Source organism: Dunckerocampus dactyliophorus, chromosome 1 (assembly GCF_027744805.1).
Source record: "Dunckerocampus dactyliophorus isolate RoL2022-P2 chromosome 1, RoL_Ddac_1.1, whole genome shotgun sequence".
Taxonomy (NCBI): Eukaryota; Metazoa; Chordata; class Actinopteri; order Syngnathiformes; family Syngnathidae; genus Dunckerocampus; species Dunckerocampus dactyliophorus.
The window spans coordinates 9,865,498-9,882,627 of NC_072819.1; the positions used below are offsets into that span (position 1 = coordinate 9,865,498).

General features: G+C 43.0%; 2 protein-coding genes across 6 annotated transcripts in view; one reads left to right on the plus strand and one right to left on the minus strand.

The window, feature by feature from the left end:
* trak2 (trafficking protein, kinesin binding 2) overlaps positions 1–8,413 on the plus strand; it is a 29,231-nt gene extending 20,818 nt beyond the window's left edge. For all 4 annotated transcript variants that reach the window (XM_054796299.1, XM_054796387.1, XM_054796470.1 and 1 more), the window contains 5 exons: positions 647–787; positions 856–1,154; positions 1,219–1,641; positions 2,192–2,291; positions 2,749–8,413. In XM_054796299.1, the coding sequence (XP_054652274.1) occupies positions 647–787; positions 856–1,154; positions 1,219–1,641; positions 2,192–2,291; positions 2,749–3,478 (1,693 nt within the window). In that variant the 3' untranslated portion in view covers positions 3,479–8,413. The remainder of the gene's footprint in view (positions 1–646; positions 788–855; positions 1,155–1,218; positions 1,642–2,191; positions 2,292–2,748) is intronic.
* On the minus strand, positions 8,271–17,058 carry trim25l (tripartite motif containing 25, like). 2 transcript variants are annotated; one of them, XM_054796679.1, is made up of 16 exons: positions 16,281–17,058; positions 15,009–15,104; positions 14,046–14,279; positions 13,818–13,977; positions 12,710–12,742; positions 12,586–12,618; positions 12,450–12,494; positions 12,336–12,389; positions 12,227–12,268; positions 12,088–12,147; positions 11,031–11,207; positions 10,890–10,970; positions 10,774–10,809; positions 10,628–10,696; positions 10,481–10,546; positions 8,271–9,776 (listed from the first exon to the last, which is right to left on the minus strand). In XM_054796679.1, the coding sequence occupies exons 1-16, from the start codon at positions 16,887–16,889 to the stop codon at positions 9,202–9,204; spliced, it is 2,370 nt and encodes a 789-aa protein (XP_054652654.1). In that variant the 5' UTR covers positions 16,890–17,058; the 3' UTR covers positions 8,271–9,201. The 2 variants fall into 2 exon arrangements, with proteins under 2 accessions (XP_054652654.1, XP_054652724.1); XM_054796749.1 differs by having other exon boundaries at positions 8,272–9,776; positions 11,031–11,204; positions 16,281–17,057.
* Positions 17,059–17,130: the final 72 nt, after the last annotated feature.

Below are 17,130 nucleotides of genomic sequence, written 5' to 3' on the forward strand. Positions count from 1 at the left end.
CACTGCTAATACTATATAGATCCATTCTTGTCTTCAGGAATGCTAAGCTACTTAGAAACAATCATTTCGGTGACAGCCCAGGCTCTCGCGTTGTTTAAGAGACGGACAGTTAGCTGGTTGCTAGTCTTGCGATACCCGGTGCATGTCTCTACAATCGATTCATCTAAGGATTTATGGCTGATTCTTATCGATCCAGGAGGCTGCCACCGATGTAACTGCATCTCTCACTTGTCAAACCAGATATCTGGTCACATCGGTTTATCGTTCATCAGCCAATATCGGCTGATATCATCAGACATCCTTCATTGTTTGGATAATACAGTGGAAGCCGTTTATGCTGACTGACGTCGACTTAAGGGCTTGTTGACATAACCGAGATTGAAAACTATTCATTGCTTGCACATTTACTTGTGTATTTTGACAAAAAGTGGTCCACCACGTATGTTGATGACAACTTAAGTAGGCACTTTTTAGTAACTTTTAGGGACTGGTTTTGTTTGTGGCATAGACGGGTTATGGATATACAGTAAGCAGGACAGGCTTAAACAGGTTCTACTGTCACATTATTGTTTTCGTGCTGTATTATGTAGCATTCATGTAGTAATGTAGAGCTTCACTCTAATATCTAATGGACCTTCCACTCCAGAATCTCCCACAAGAGGGTTTTCCAGACAGTCCGCTCCGTCAACGCTTCAACATCCCGGCCAAGTTCGGCCACCCCCCCAATTCCTGGTTCTCGTCAGAACTCTCTGGTGATGACTGCACAGCCATTCCAGTCTACTCGGGGGTAGGATGCAATAAAAATCATACAAGATGGCTTTTAATGCTCTGACTAATGGAACCTTGTGTTTGAAGGGACGAGGTTCCCATGGGCCACCCGGGCTCTCCAGGTGGAAATGACCTCACCAAAGCCCTCCATCGCTTGTCACTGCGACGGCAGAACTTCTTGTCGGAGCACCAGTTTTTCAAGGTGGAGCGTGAAAAGAAGCTGCAGGCTCTGACCGCGGCAGAGGCTCACGAGGCGGGAAGCAGCTGCAGCTCGCCGATGGGCAGCTCGTTCTCCTCTTTTTCCAACTTGTCAGAACTCTCCTTAGGTTCCAGCGTTTTTAAGACCTTCCTACCGGAGAAGCTGCAGATTGTCAAGCCCATGGAAGGTAACCACTGTGAGGCAGAACCTGGCTTGGTCCGACTGCTTGTATTCATACTTCTCGTTTTCAGGCTCCTTAACACTCCATCACTGGCAGCAGCTGGCCAAACCCCACTTGGCCACCATCCTAGACCCACACCCAGGCGTCGTCACTAAGGGATTCCGACCGCTTGCCCAGGATGCCGTCTACCGCCTCACTGACATGGAGGAAGATGAGGAAGATGAAGTGAAGGGAGAGAAAGAGGAGACTGGTGTCTTGGAGAAAGGTGCAGCAGAGCAAGGCAAAGATGATGAAGAAGAAGAGGAGGAAGGCGGCATTGTTTTTAAAGTGCACTGTTCATCTACGCTGGAGGAGAAGAAAGACAGAAAGCAGTCAGCCACGCGTCTTCCTACCGCTCCTCTGTCAACCTGTGTGGCTGAGACCTCCAGCTCCTCAGCTCACCTTCATCCAAATATCCCCACTACACCAGTCCAATCCAGCACATCTGCCTCAGGTAAACACCAGACTCCTGTTTTGGTGCTATGGGGAGTAATAAGTAACAATTTCGGCTTTTTTAGGAGAGACAGTTTTTATTACTGTGCTCATGAGAGCCAACTGTTTTGGCTCCTCAGATTAAATAAAGTAAAATAATTTCTTACCAGAATAATATATGATTTATGATCTAAATTATCAAAAAAATATTTGTAAAATGAATAAGTAATGTACCAAGCATATACATTATATCAAACATTATTTTTATGACCTATTATAGTCAACATGGAACAGAGTGTGACCAAAAATTACATTTTAAAGAACATAAAGAAATAAAGTGAAACCTGCTTAACAAACAACAAACAAACATGTTAACAAACATCCTTTTTATCTGGATAAAGTCACACATAAATGTGCAGACAATGGCTTCACGAGTCTTATTTTCCAGCAGCCTAGAAGTGCTTTTATAGGATTTACACATTTCTACAACTTGATGGTGATGAATCGACTCAGCCACTCGATGCCCGAGGAATCTGGATCTGTAGTTGAGGTAATTTCTTGTTTGTCTGCAGTCCAAAATCCAGTCAAGTGTCAGAGCTCCACATTTGCCACCTACACTTTCACCATGTGCCGCATCCTGCACCCGAGTGACATCACACAAGTCACTGCAAGGTCAGTCTCCCTCTCAACATCAAGCACTGTGTCTCAAATTGAATACTTCCGTCAGTCCGCTTCAGTAAGTATACGACATACACCGTGTACTGTGTTGCTGAATTCAGAAGTTTTGACAGTGTAGTGCTGTCCCAAATCCATTAGTCATTTCACATTACCTGTTTTTTTTTTGTTTTTTTTGGTAAATTGTAACTACTCAAGCTAATTCCTCCCCTTCCGTTACTTGGCCAAGATGGCAATTCTTGAGGGTTGAAAGTGCCCATCAGTGCACACTCACTGAGTGCAACATCCAGGTACTGGATGTAAGTACGGAAGTGAGAAGTGTACTTTGCACTCATACTTACGCGCTTATACACTCAAGACATATGGGGGGAAAATGTATGGAAGTGCATGAATTGAGACGCTGCGAAGCTCCTTTTGATTCCATAAGGATAACACATGTATTTTTACCTCACAGTTCACAGTCGTCTCTCGGTGCCAACACACCCAGCTCTTTGAGGACTGGACCCAGTACCCCTCTGACTCCCTGCAGACTCAGTCTTGGAGACTCCTTCCCAGCTCGTCGCCCCGCTGTGGCCGCCGGTGGCTTGGCCAAGTTGGTCCTGGAGAGAGGCATTTCTGCACAAGTCTCCACAGAAACCCCCCCATCATGTCCAAAGCCCCTGCCTCAGCGGCCTCTCCTCCACTTACTCCCAGGTACGCCTCCCAACTCACCCTTGCACTCGCCCGAGTGCCGCCAGCACTCTGCTGACAATTTTCTGGCGTCAAGGCCGGCAGAGCTTTTTCTGCAAGATGTTTACGGCTTGAATCTAGGCCGCGCCCCGCATCCTGACCTACCCAGCCCACTCCGGGAAATCCCTGCACGTGGGTCTCTCCCGGACCCGCTCAACGTGAGCTTGCTGGAGAGACTGCGGCACCTGGGGTTTACAAAGGTCCTCCAGGCCTCTGAGTCGCACCAGGACTCGGCCACCTTTGTGTCGGCGGGCGGTGGGAGCCTACTAGATGGTCTGAGGCGCAACCAGAGCCTCCCGGCAATGATCGGCGCACGAGCGGGCAAGTCAGCAGGTCGCCCGACGCCTCCTGCTCACCCCACCTCCCTGGCTCTGCCCCCACCACCCTGGGGAAACCTCAAACAAAGATGCACAAAGGTCACCTTGAATGCCCCACCGCATTCAGGTAAATGTTGATGGGGACAGGACATCCACCAGAACAAGAACCCAGCTCCACCGTCCCTAAGTTCCACCTCTAGCTCATGTCAGTTCTTTCTGATGCCTCTCCCCCTTTTTAAGAGATGATTTTAAAGCACAACATATTTTAACTGACTTCTGAGGGCATGGAATCGATCACAAGTGGACTGTTCAGGTTGTCTTAGAAGACTCTTCGCTTCCCATCCACACAGGCTTCATCAGTTCATGCTCAAAGACTACATAGGAGAACTCTGGTATGATAGGACAGACTGTGGTTTAATAGCATAGATCAAAGACTCGGATGAGTTGCGGGACATCTCAGAGAACCTTAACAGTCCAAATGCGATTGTGGTTCAATGACCTGGATGAATGACAATATAGGCATATTTTATTGACTGTTTTAGCTGCATTTTTAAAGATGCAGTGGAACCCGTTTAAGTCAAATGTTGATAGCTGTCTGAGTCAGACTAGAGATGTCTCATAAAAGACTAGGACAGCGCTAGGCTGACTGTCAAACCTGTCCCATCAAAGACTGGGTAGGACAACTGTAGTTGGACTATGTCGACATTCGCCTTATTTCTCTGGCCAAAGTCACAAGTAAATTTTTGGAACCCGTTGAAGTCTACATGTCAACAGCTGTATGAGTTAGACTAGAGCTGTCCTATCAAAGTCTAGGTAGGACAGCTGTAGTCTCAAAGACAGCTGTCGACTGTCAAATACTAGATAGGACAACTCTAGTCTGAGTTGGACTACGTCAACATTCTCTTTATGTCTCTGGCCAAAGTCACATGTAAATTATTGGATCCTGTTTAAGTCGACTGTTGACTATTGAAGACTAGATAGGACAGCTCTAGTCTTAGTTGAATCATGTCGACATTAGCCTTATGTCCCTGGCCAGTCACAAGTGAATTATTGGAACCCTTTTAAGTTTACATGTCAACAGCCGTCTGAATTAGACTGCAGCTGTCTTATCAAAGCTGTCCTAGACTAGATAGGACAGCTCTAGTCTGAGTGGGACTGTGTTAACATTCTCCTTATGTCTTTGGTCAAAGTCGCAAGTAAATTAGTAACTAGTAGTAAGTAATAACGACTGGTTTCAGTTATCGAGGGAAAGGCTTCTTGAGACGTCATCTGTACTTCTGTGAAGAAGGTGTCGGACGTTTCGCTCCTCATCCGAAGAGCTTCGTCAGCGAACTAATAAGTGCTGGTAGCTTAGGCCTTAAATACAGTAAGAGTGGGCGGAATTGGTGTGCCAGCACCCTCCTTCTATTGGTTCCTTACACTAAGCCTGGGCGGAGTGGTGGTATAATCCTCTCCTGCTATTAACACCTCCGATAAAAGTGGTTTCAGTTATGTCGACAGCCACTTATGTCAACGAGAGTCTGCCAATGCGAGGGGATGTCAACTTAAACGGGTTCCGCTGTACACGATTGTAGCTATTACCAGAGTGCAAGGGTGTCCAAACTTCACAACTGAGGTGTGGGCCGCACTTTGGACACCCCTGCCTTAGCGGGCTTCTTGTACGTACCTTGTTGATAGGCTCTGGATGTGTGTGATGTGGGAGGATACACTATATGGACATATGTATGGATAATTATTCCTTTAGTGCCAGCACCACAGTCTTTGAACAGAAAGCAGCTTTCCCCCAAACAGATGTTTGCATGGAATCCACCAAAATGTCTCCTTAAGATGAAGAATTAAGAGCAAGGACGGCATCCCAATACTTGAGTCATCCATTTTCAATACCACTTGATTTGGGGCGAGAGGCAGGGGACCGTGAGGCTGACATGCTAACCACTCGGCCTTACTTGAGTCAATGTAGTGTAACTTGAATGTGAATAGAAGGTTATGTGGATGTTGATTAGAAAGAAAAGCAAAGTGTTTTTTTTAGGGTTTGAGCAACTGGGAATGGAGTGCTTTTAAGGGCTTCTAGTATTGGTCTGTATTGACTGTAATGTTATGATTCTTTGCCAGGTTCAGTAGAGTTAGAGCCCACAATTCATACGTTTGACATCTAAAACAGCCTTTTTGCAGCCTCCAGGTCCTAGCATGCACCTGTCTGCAGATGGGCAGGACTTGGAAAGCAAGGTCTGAACCAGTTTTTATTGCGTTTTTTTTTTTTCTTTTAAAGGTAAGCAACCTTAAAGCAGAAACCAGTGTTGCTCTCAAGCCTTCACCCACTGTCTTTTTATTATTTGCACTTTTCCTTTTCAGCCCAAGAACATGGTCAAGTATAGTTAAAAAAACAACAAACCAAAAAAAAAAAAACACTGGGGCTGCGTCTCAAATGGAATACTTCCATCAGTACACTTCACACTTGAGTGTCCCAAATCCGTGACTGTTGTTGTGCACTTACCAGAAATGGCGATCACAACATTCACCAGCTTCTTCTTCTTCTCCTCTCCTCTTTAATGGTGAATTGCAACCACTCCAGTTGGGGTGGTAAGTGTCTATCACTGCACACTGCATTTTGCAGTACTTCTCAGTGTGAACGCACTTGTGATCTCAAAAGACTAAAGTGTAGGTACACGCATGCGCCAGTTGAGACAGAGCCCAATGCAATGTTTAGTAAAAAAAAAAAAAGTTTCCTTTTAATTTGCTGTCAATTGGTTTTTAAGGACTCCAACACAAACCCGTCCAGATTTTCACTGAGTCACCTTGTGTTTAAACTTTTATTTTCACTATATAGATTATAACCTACGGATTCGAGACTTAACAGTAACAATGTCGACTACAACCGTGTAGCTTTTCATTTTTTGTTTTTTTGGTGCAGATCAAGAAGAGCAGTGAAATAATTTTGTTTTGCCTTTTTTATTCTTAGAGAAATTGGATACTCTGGCTTTTATGTGTGTTTTTTTATATTTTTTTATTTATCAGAATTTGTTACACAGATATTTAATGTGTGTGTTATTAAGGCTGTATCTCAAATGGAATATTGCTGTCAGTACACTTCAAGTATACTCTGTACTCTGTACTTAGTTGCTGAGTGAGCCGATGTTGACAGTGAGGTGTTGTCCAAAATCCAGTGACGTGTGGTGAGGTTCATGGCTGGTGAGGTTTTTTTTGGGAGTTTTTAAAGATGTTAAGACAGGTTACTCATGAAGAGTATAACCAGGAAAAAGAAGAGAATAATTCACTAGTTTAAAACAAATTTCAGATACTTCTTAGAACCATTTATTTGTTTTTGTTAACTGAAAAACATTTGTGGTTTTGCCTTTACAATCATCCCTTGTTACATCATGGTTCGAACATCCCTCACTTTATTGCATTTTTTCAAAAATTAATTCATTTATAAATGATCGCTGTTTCGTGGATGAGTACATCCTATTACGGTAGGCCAAAAAAATGCATATCTAAGCAAATGTTACGTATTCTTGTCCAAAAGTAAGCATTTTCAAGCATTAAATTGATCCAAATGACCTAAAATACAAAAACAGTTTTAAGCCGATACAAGATGTTGATGAACTGTACTACACTGGCCACTAGGTGCCACTAGTAACAGGCACCAGACTTCATCACCATTGACAGGCTGTTATTATTTTATAATTATTTATCCCAGGCAATAATAACATAATAATAATCATAAAAATGATACTAACACGGGCTACTGTTGTGGCCGTACGAACACTCAACTCTGAATCCCTGACGTCACTTTCTGTCCACACGTCAGGAAAACGTATTGAAACACACAAGAGCATGAGTCTTATTTATGTCATAAATTGCTTATTTTCTCTGATTATATCGACTATATTGGGTAGAAGGACTGTGAAGGCGACTATAAGGGTGTTATTTAATGTCTAGAGGGCTCTAATAGTGACAATTTTATTTAGAATGTCACAAACAGGTGTCCTATGCTCAAACTATGAAAATAATCTATTAACATTGAATCCTACTTTGCGAAAATTCACTTATCGCGGTCGGGTCTTGATAAACGAGGGATGACTGTACATGCACCCGATCCTTCTCCCTGGAAAACGTGATACTTTGTTGTAAAAGTCTGATCAGCTTCTGGTGAGCTTGGATATTAAATCCTCCATCTTGGCAGTCAAATAAATTAATTCATTCAGCACAGCCAAAAAAAATACCTTTAACACATTTGACTGCTGCTCTGCAGCTGGTGCTAGTGCTGTCTAAAAATGGAAAGACGGCAGTGACAAGCACCTTCCAGCTCACGCACGCCTCCACCCCATCAGGGTGCGGAGAGTACTGCAGGCGCCTCCCGTATAACATTTCTATGTATTTTATTGTCCAATTAGAAAGAATAGTGATATCACACTTGCATTATATACAGGACATTACAAACAGCAACTGGCAGGCGTCATGATTCAACTCACTCAGACGGTAGGCAGGGCTTGCACACTAAGACTAATCTTAGGTTTCTGTCCTCTATCAGATTTGGAAATGTGCAAATTAAGTGATTTTTACTTAAGAAAATCACACAGGAAATATATTTTAGAATGCAGTTCAATAGACAAATATGAATTTTTATTTTCTGTAAAAAAAAATTCCTTCATGCCTCCCCTGGCCACACGTCACTGCCCAAATTTGTTACTGTTGTACATATTTACCCTCGTCTTCTGTTCGCTACTTTCTAGCGCTACGGGTTGCTCCTCAGCCGCCATTATTTCAAGTTAGTCCCTCCCCTTTTGCTACACAGCAAAGATGGCGACTGTTGAGTGTGGTAAATGTTCACTCAACATTTCGACCGTTTTGACTGCAAATTCCGGCCATTGCATTTCAACATACTTCTCAGTATGAGCACACTTATGCACTCAAAAGACTAAGTGTAATTGAGACACAGCCGTGGCAGTTGTTGGGTTTGCGCGATTATGTTACATGGTTAGTTTATCATGGCACAATTTTCTGTAAACAACATCGAGCTGATTAATGACTTGTTTCTTTTTAACAATAAAGCAGGGGAAAATAATTATTTTATGTGTGCAGTGATGCTTGCCTATGCCTAAGTTGCCTATGCCTACTTTATGATCTGCGTCACTAACATTGTTATAGTGTTACCTCGCGTTCCAAAAGGTCAGAAGAAAACCGAAACAATTTTCTCCATAGGAAATAATGTTAATCCAATGAAACCGTTCCGGACACCCAAAAATCAGAGCAAAAAATACATTTAATAGAGAATAATTACAGAAAACAATGTGAAATATTTCTAAATGGTGAATGAGATGGATAAATGCACATTTCTCAGCACTTGTACCCTTACTGAGGACTCTTGTTGGCGAAGACAGTGAGGGGCGTAGAGGGAGGAGGGGAGAGAATAGTGTTTCTTCTTACCTTCTTTATCCAATTGCTGGTACTGGCAACTTTCTTTGGCCTCACGGCGTGTTTTTTAGCAGTCCCACATAAAAAAATACCCTGACGGTGAGTCAGAAATGTGGAGGGTGCTTCGTTTGGGTACCGAATTTCGCAAATTGACACAATACAGGGCAAACGGGCTAGTTTGTTATGCGCAATATTGTAAGATAACAGAGACAGGTGAAAATGTTTGTTAAAAACCCAATCATATGAAAACTGGGGCATTTAAAAACCGACATCATATGCAAACACAAGAATCTTAAATAAAAAATATGCCCCAATGACGGAAAAACATGCCAACAAACAAAAATCCTGTATTACCCATTCTCCTCATGACTCTGGACAAAGTCAATTGTCAATGTCGACAACCGCTTATGTTGACAAACAGGTTCCACTGTATCCACGACACACCCTCACATGGGACACAGTCTGATGCTGTCTGAAGTGGAGCTGAACTGTCCAAGCGCAAAGTCCAGACCCACTCCGACACCACTCCCCACCCCGAAGACGGGATAGAGGGGCTGGGTAAAGTTTGCCCGGAAGGTGTGAAGGTGCGTCATGTTCTCGGCCACGCCGTAGAACCCCAGAGTTCCCATTGACAGATCCGCGTAGATGCCCACACGGGGGGAATAGATCACCGGTATGTCCCTCTTCTCGTTGTCATGCAACGCTAAGCAGCAGGAGTCTGAGAGCTCCAGGGTCCAGGACTGAGCGTTGTAGCCGATTCCGGCCCTGGCGTCCGAGCCCTTCCTGCTCAGCGAGCCGTATGCCACGCCCATCGATGAGCCTCTGCCTCGCCACTCCACCTCCCAGTAGGAGCGCTGGGAATACAGCGGGCTGCCGCACATCACCTGGGTCCAACCGTCAAAGCGCTGAGGGGTGTCTGGGTAAGGCGCCACTTCCCCCTGCAGAGTGGCTTTGGTGTTGCCCTCCGACAGAACCAGACGCCGATGGGCGGTGTTGGGGTCAAGGGTGAAGTTGACAGCGTCTACAAAGGTCAGTGAAAAGGGTGAGTTTGCCTTTTTAAGGTTCCTTCCACAAAATATGTACACGCACCATACATATATAATACACACATGTATTATACATGTAATATAACAACAACAGTAATATTTAAAAAAAGGGCAAAAACCAATCTTGTACACCAAGAAGTTAAATATATTTAATGAAAATACAGCCTGCCTGTCAGCTTTGTGTTATTAGCATCAAGTTTTTCTCCTTGCATTATGCCTTTTGCTGTTTTTTCACCATTTTTGTGTCTTTAAAATATATCGCGGGCAAATAAAACGAGTTACGGGCCTCAAATTGCCCCTGGGCCACACTTTGGACACCCCTACGTTAATTGGTTAAAAAAAATCAGGAATTATTTGTTCATTTTAAAATAGTGTAGTAGAAAACTAAATAAGTAATGGACTTGGTATACGCTATTTTAAAAAAATACTAAAAGAAAACAAACAAAAGACCAACAGCAAAAATTGGGTGGGGAAAAAAAGCACAAAAAGTTGAAATGTTGATACTAATATAATTTGTTAGTTTATCTAAAAATATCAAAATGGGCCCCTTGTTATTTGTTGAATCTGGTAGGTCAGGCCCCACTTGGCACCAATGTAAGTGGACCGTAACAGCCACTTGATTTCATCCTGGATGAATATCTACTAAAAGTTGGGCTAAAATAGACGGTTAAAGACTCACACTGTAGGAACTCCTCTCTTGTTCTTGGTTCTGCAGCCTGGATGCTGTCAATGTTGATCTCTCTCACTGATAAATAAATATATACGAGTGTTGATTGCAATAGAGTCGGCTCCGCTGCATGCGCGTGCATGTGTGCCTGTTACTCACGTGCAGGGAAAGCCGGAGCATAATTCGTGACTGCGGTTGTGGGCGTATCCAAGAACAGACTGGGGTTGACTGTGCAAAGATGACGTGCCGTTCAGAGGTCAGATCATCCAAATGATGGAAGTGGATTTTTTCGGAAGCGGTCTTACCCTCTGTCGATGTTTCAGAAAGAGTCGGCATCCCCCCTGTTGAAAAGGAGCGTTTGTGAGAAAAGTACGAGAAGGCTGTATGAGCCAGAATGGAAGGTGTCTGAGCGCACACGTGCCTGCAAATGGCGTGTTGTTGACATGTGCGTTGCCACGGCGGGAGCGGAAAATGCTGCTGATGGACGCCATCCGACTAAAAGCTGTGATAAATGTTTGTTATGGCTGCTCCGAAATGCAAGAACGTGTTTTTTTTTTTTTACCTCCAGTGGATGCTGGTGCGGGAGTCCCGATCGGGCTGACTGGGGTTTGAGAAGGCATAGCGGGGACATCCTGACTCTGACTGGACCTGCTCCACAGGGACGGGGACTCTCTCCTGCTTGGAGTCGGGCTGGGTCTTGGGCTGGGTCTTGGGCTGAGTCGTAGGTTGTCCTTCACTGCTGACAGTGATAAAAAGCCAGAAAAAAAGAATAAACGCTACACCCCATTAGGAGTGGTGTGTGAATGAATGAAATAATGTTTAATACATTACAGCACATCAGCGCAGATACGCCCATAAGAAAAATATTTTAATTTTAAATACTGTATAAATGTGCCTATTTTGAAAGTAATCACACATTATTATTATGATTATATTCATTATTACATTTATTGTCATCATTAATGTTATCATTATCATCATTATTTATTATAATATATTTCATCCAGCTCCTCCCGCGTGATGACCTTCACCATATCTCTAAGGGGAGCCCAGCCACCCTACAGAGGAAGCTCATCAGAAAGCTCATGACCATAGGTGAGGGTAGGAACGTAGATCAACTGGTAAATTGAGAGCTTTGCCTTTCGGCTCAGCTCCCTCCTTTCCCTGACAGGCCAATACAGAGTCCACATCGATGTAGACATCGCACCAATCCGATTGATCTCACAATCCATCCTCCTTTCATTCATGAACAAAACCCCAACGTCCTTGAACTCCTCCACTTGGGCAGGATGTCATCCCTGACGTGGACCCATTTCTGGGCAAGAACCATGAACTCAGCTCATGTCCCATGAGCCAAAAAGGCCGATAGTACTCTTTCTTCAGTTTGACTGCATCCCTCGCGGCTGATGTCCACCAACAGGTTCTGGTTTTGGTTCTGCCACGACAGACTCCGACCACCTTACAGCTACACCTCCCATCAGCCACCTCTGATTGTTTCTCTTAATTGCTCATTATAGTGGAACCCGTTTATGTCAACGCCTCTTGCACTAGCTGACTGACGTTGCCCAAGGTTCTCAGGCAGCTACAGATGGACCAGGAAGTTCAAAGTGTGAACCTACCCGACTCTTGCTCATCTCGCCTCTGTCGAGACCACAGTCTGGGTGACCTCGGTGCTACCTCTGCAACAGGACGGGAAAAATGCATCCGTCATAGTTGGCGCTGCTGACGTGTTAGCTTTTCAACACCATCCATTCTCACCTCGCGGCGCGTCTCTGCTCCTCACGTCTTGCCCTCGAATGCCTGAAATCGTAAAACACGTTGCACTTTTTTTCTGTGTGCGCACAGCGTGTACGGTGGACGTCCATACCCAGTCCTCGTCTTTCTGCATTCCTTGATGTCACTGAGATGCTCGGGGAAGAACCTACGAAAGAAGTCGTTTGCTGAAAATCATTTCGCACATTATGATGCATGAATGTGGTACCTGCAGAACGGTTGTTCGAGTTCCGTGACCCCAACGCAGAAAACACTGGCGGTGGAAAAATGAATTAAAAAAGATTCTTACACTTGTGTGACATTCATTGTTTTGTTTTTTTTAACACGCAGAGCAAAAAACTCACATTTCAAAAGGCCACCTCTGGTATTGCGATTGGCTGGATGAACAAACATGTATCTCATCACTGTGACCGTATGTGCAAGGTAAAAAAAAAAAAATGAAATAAGAGATAAAAGTCACAATCTTACCATTGCCCAGTGTGAATAAAGTTGTCTCGTTGACTGGAAAAAGCAAGATTAACACGGTGAAAAAGAGGCTACTATAACAGGGGTTTATTGTTTGGCAAAATTAAATAAATATAAATACAAGGTGTCCGTAAAGTCTGGACACAGAAGCAAAAATGTGTAAAATATACATTTACAATTAATTAAATAAATAAATAAATAAATAAAACAAAATGAAATAAAATTGGAAGAAAATAAAGAAATATTTTGTTTTGCTTTAATTTCATTTAAAATATGTATATTATTAATAATTTCATTATATGAAATTATTTAATTTGAATATTAGTAATTATTTAAATAATTTACTTACATCATTACTTTACTTATATTATTTAGTTATGATTTACTTATATTTATTTATTTTGTCTTCCCGCATCTTAATGACTATTTTTCATGACATTTTATGTAAATCAGTTTATTGCAGTGTTATTCTTATGTAAATTCACATTTTAGTAATTTTATTCAATTAAACAAGAAAGAATACATGACACAATTACAACAAAATTATAATAAATATAATTGCATATTTTCCCATTTTTCATTTTATTAATGTTAATGAAATTAGCATTTAGTAATTATAAATATTTATTTTATTTATTCAATTTTTTTATTGTATTCTAATTATTTTAAAAATATCTTTATTTTTATTGTCTAATTTTTTTTAAGTAACATCCAGACTTTAGCGGCACTCTGTATGGTCAATGAAATCAATAATTGATTGTCAATATTTGCATTTGCATGAAATAATTTTATTTTTGTTTTACCACGAGGGATGAAATATATAATCAATTAAATAATTAAGATGTGATTCCATGTATTGCAGTTATTCTTATATAAAAATCACATATTGAGGAAGGGAAAGGAAAAAATAAATACAGCAAAAGAAACAAAAAATATGACATAACTGTTAAATAAAATAATGTATCATTTAAAATAACATTTTTTTTTATTTTGATGATTTATTTAATTTACTTTATAATGTAATAAATGGATGTTGAAAATATTTCCATCCCATTTTAATTTTAATTCATCTTTGAAGTGAGTTGTTTAGAGGCAAAACCAAAATCCGTACCTTTTTTAGTGATCTTGCTGAGCTCCTGGTTGCACAGCTCCTCCACTCGCTCCCTTAGGTCCAGGATGGCATCCCTGACAGGCTCAAAGGAAGCTTCATGGTTTACCTGCACAGCTGGAAGGTCTCCTGACTCGAGTGGACTGCACATGGTTTCATACGTCTGAAAGGAAACGTGTATCTCAAACAGCCTTCAGCAGAACATCACCTCGTGGACAGTACTCCTCAAACCTGCAGGTAGTATATGTGGTCTTCGCTTTGAGTGAGGTCCTTCATCTGAGTGTCCCTCTTCTTGAGCTCCGTAATCTCTGCCTCAAGGCTATCGGTCACCTCCTCGGCCTGGCCCATCTTCTCCCGGCCGACCTCATCCAGCACCTCCTCCAACAGCTCCTGCAGTCGCTCCACTGATCGCTGCAGCTCCAGCAACACCTTCTCCGAGTCGCTGTGAACACGGTCTGTGGAGCGCTGCAGAAAGTGACAGCAATGCTAAGTCACAGGCTAGGAGTACATTTTATCTTCATCATACTTTGTCTGTGAGTATACAGTATAAGGTAAAAGTACATGATACCTAAAAATGCACTTCTTGTACATTAACAATGCTTTTACATGTACTTTTACTTTCTGCACTTAAGTATACTTGTACTTGAGTAGTAAAACATTACTAAGGTATAGAAAAACACTTTAGTAATACTTTACTTTCTATATTTTACATTTTTACTTGAGTACAAAAAACTGACCAATGCATAGAAAACAAGTACAAGTAGAGCTCTTTAATGACACTTTTACATGTACTTTGACTTGAGCTTTTACTGTCTATAATTAAGTACTATATACTTAAGTACTACTGTAAGTATAGACAAGGTAAAAGTCCAAATCGAAATTACATGTAAAAGTGTCGTTAAAGAGCAGTCAAGTTCAACTTTTAACTATTACTATTACTTACTTTTATGTTATATACTTTACGGAATTTTTTTTAGTGATTATACTTTATACTTGAGTACATGTAAATGTGTTGTTAAAGGGCTCTCTCTGTACTTTTAACTTGTACTATTTTGCTCTATTTAGTAATTCTTTAGTTATCATACTTTGTACTTGAGTACTTGTTCTTAAGTATAGAAAGTTAGTACGAACAAATGTTAAAAAACCAACTAAAGTACAGGAACCTAGTACTGTATTTCTAGCTGCCACTGCCACCTTCATGCCGTCCATCATCTTCTTCATGTCCTTCAGCTCCTGCTGTCTGTCTTTGAGCTTCTGCTGATTTTCAGCCAGCATCTCGTTCAGCACTTTCTGCACAAGAGAAGCGTTGACATCAGTGAGAAGAGGGCGGAGCTACGTGGAGGCGTGTGGATCGGAATGTCGTTAGGAATGTGTTCAACCTGGCGGGTGCCTATGCAAAGGTCTAGGAGTGCCTACACTTCCGTGGAGAGAGAGTGCAATGTCGTTCTTGCCTCCTTTTGGCTTTGACATCATAATCCCACTTCTGACACCTGTATGACGTCGGCTGAATAACAATAAGACGGGATGACTTTGCACGAATCAGCCTTTTATTGGTGCACACAAAACAGCACTGAATGCCGTACAGAAAGACACCTTCAACAAGTACCATGCGCCCTGTGGTGTCCCGGTCCCTCCTTTAGGCTCTAGGACCACTTTTCTTCCTCGCCCTGGTAAGTGCACTTAATAAACAAACTTATTGCCCCCACGCTTGTTCTTCTGGTTGAAAATGCCTCCCTTTGGCTTTTTTATCATAATCCCACTTCTGACACCAGTGTAATGTTGGCGGACGACTTTGCACGAATCAGCCTTTTATTAACGTGATAAACAGCCTCCCCCACTCCACCCAGGGACTGTCCCGTTTGTGGTACAGCACCTACTTACACTGAGGGACTCACACTCGTTCTTCTCGTTAAAAATGCCCCCCTTTGGCATTTGTAATCCCACTTCTGAAACCAATGTAACATCAATGGGATAACGATGAGACAGGGTGACTCCGCACAAATCATCATTTTATTGATGTCCGCAAAATAGCGCTGTGTGCCGAACAGAAAGACACACTCAATACGTTCACTACTGAGGTTCCGGCCCCGTTGTAGGGTGCAAGCCTGTCATGGTGGAGGACCACTTTTCTTCCCCCACCCTAGCAACTGCACTCCATAAACAACCTGCCCCGCTCTCTCTAGGACTATGCACAGTCCCACACAGGGACTGTCCAGTTTGGGGTACCACCCTTTGGTTTTCACATTCTAATCCCACTTCTGACACCAGTGTAACATCAGCAGAATAATGATGAGGCAGGATGACTCTGCATAAATCAGCCTTTTATTGGCGATGTATCAACCCGTGCGGTAAACAGCCTTTAACATTGTAGTCCCACTTCTGACACCAGTGGAGCTCAGACCCATACACAATACTCTTGTCACTACATACTTATAAAGAAATGTTCACTTCATTTCTCAGCCTTACCTGTTTCTCCATGCGCTCAGCCTTGGTGGACACGCTCTCGTGGCCTTTGTGCTGATTGCTGGTGCACAGCCAACAGATGAACACCTTGCACTGGCGACAGAAGAACTCCTGTAGGTACTTGTGCTGTGTGCAGATCTTCTCGGTCAAGTTGCCTGTCGGCGCTATCAGCTCGTGGTCCTTCAGGGCTTTGGTCGTCTGGTGTGGCTTCAGGTGAGTCTCGCAGTACGAGCTCATGCACACCAGGCAGGTCTTGACTGCTGCCCTCTGTTCTCCTTTACACAGGTCGCACTGCACGGCCGAGGAGGGCAGAGTCTTTTTGGATTTTAATGCCCCTCGTATGCTTTGATACACCTCAGACCTTGGGGTTCCTTTGCGGAGTTGCTCCACAGCTTCAGCCAGCATGGTGTTTCTAGAGAGAGAGGGCCGAGGACAGAAGGTCTGGCGGCACTGGGGGCAACTGTAGATCCCCTTGGCTTCATCCTTGCTCCAGAAGTCTTTGATGCAGCCCATGCAGTAGCTGTGCCCGCAGGGGATGGTGACCGGATCGTTGGGGAGATCCAGACACACGGGGCAGTTAAACTGCTCCTCTGTCCACAGCTTACCACTCATGATCCAACAAGCAAATAGCACAAGCGCGAAGGAAGGCAGCAGATCCAGAGACCTGTGTGAAAAGAGGATTTTCTTGGAGCCACAGGAGGAAATAAGAATTCGGGCTGAGAGAGCAGGGAGGGGCTTTAGTCGTCTGGCAGGTTGAGCAGGTAAAAACGGGTGTCGGTGGGAAAAACTGTATCCTCTTATTGTGTCTACAAACTAGAAAGACTGAGATTCATAAGCTACACCTAAAAAAAAA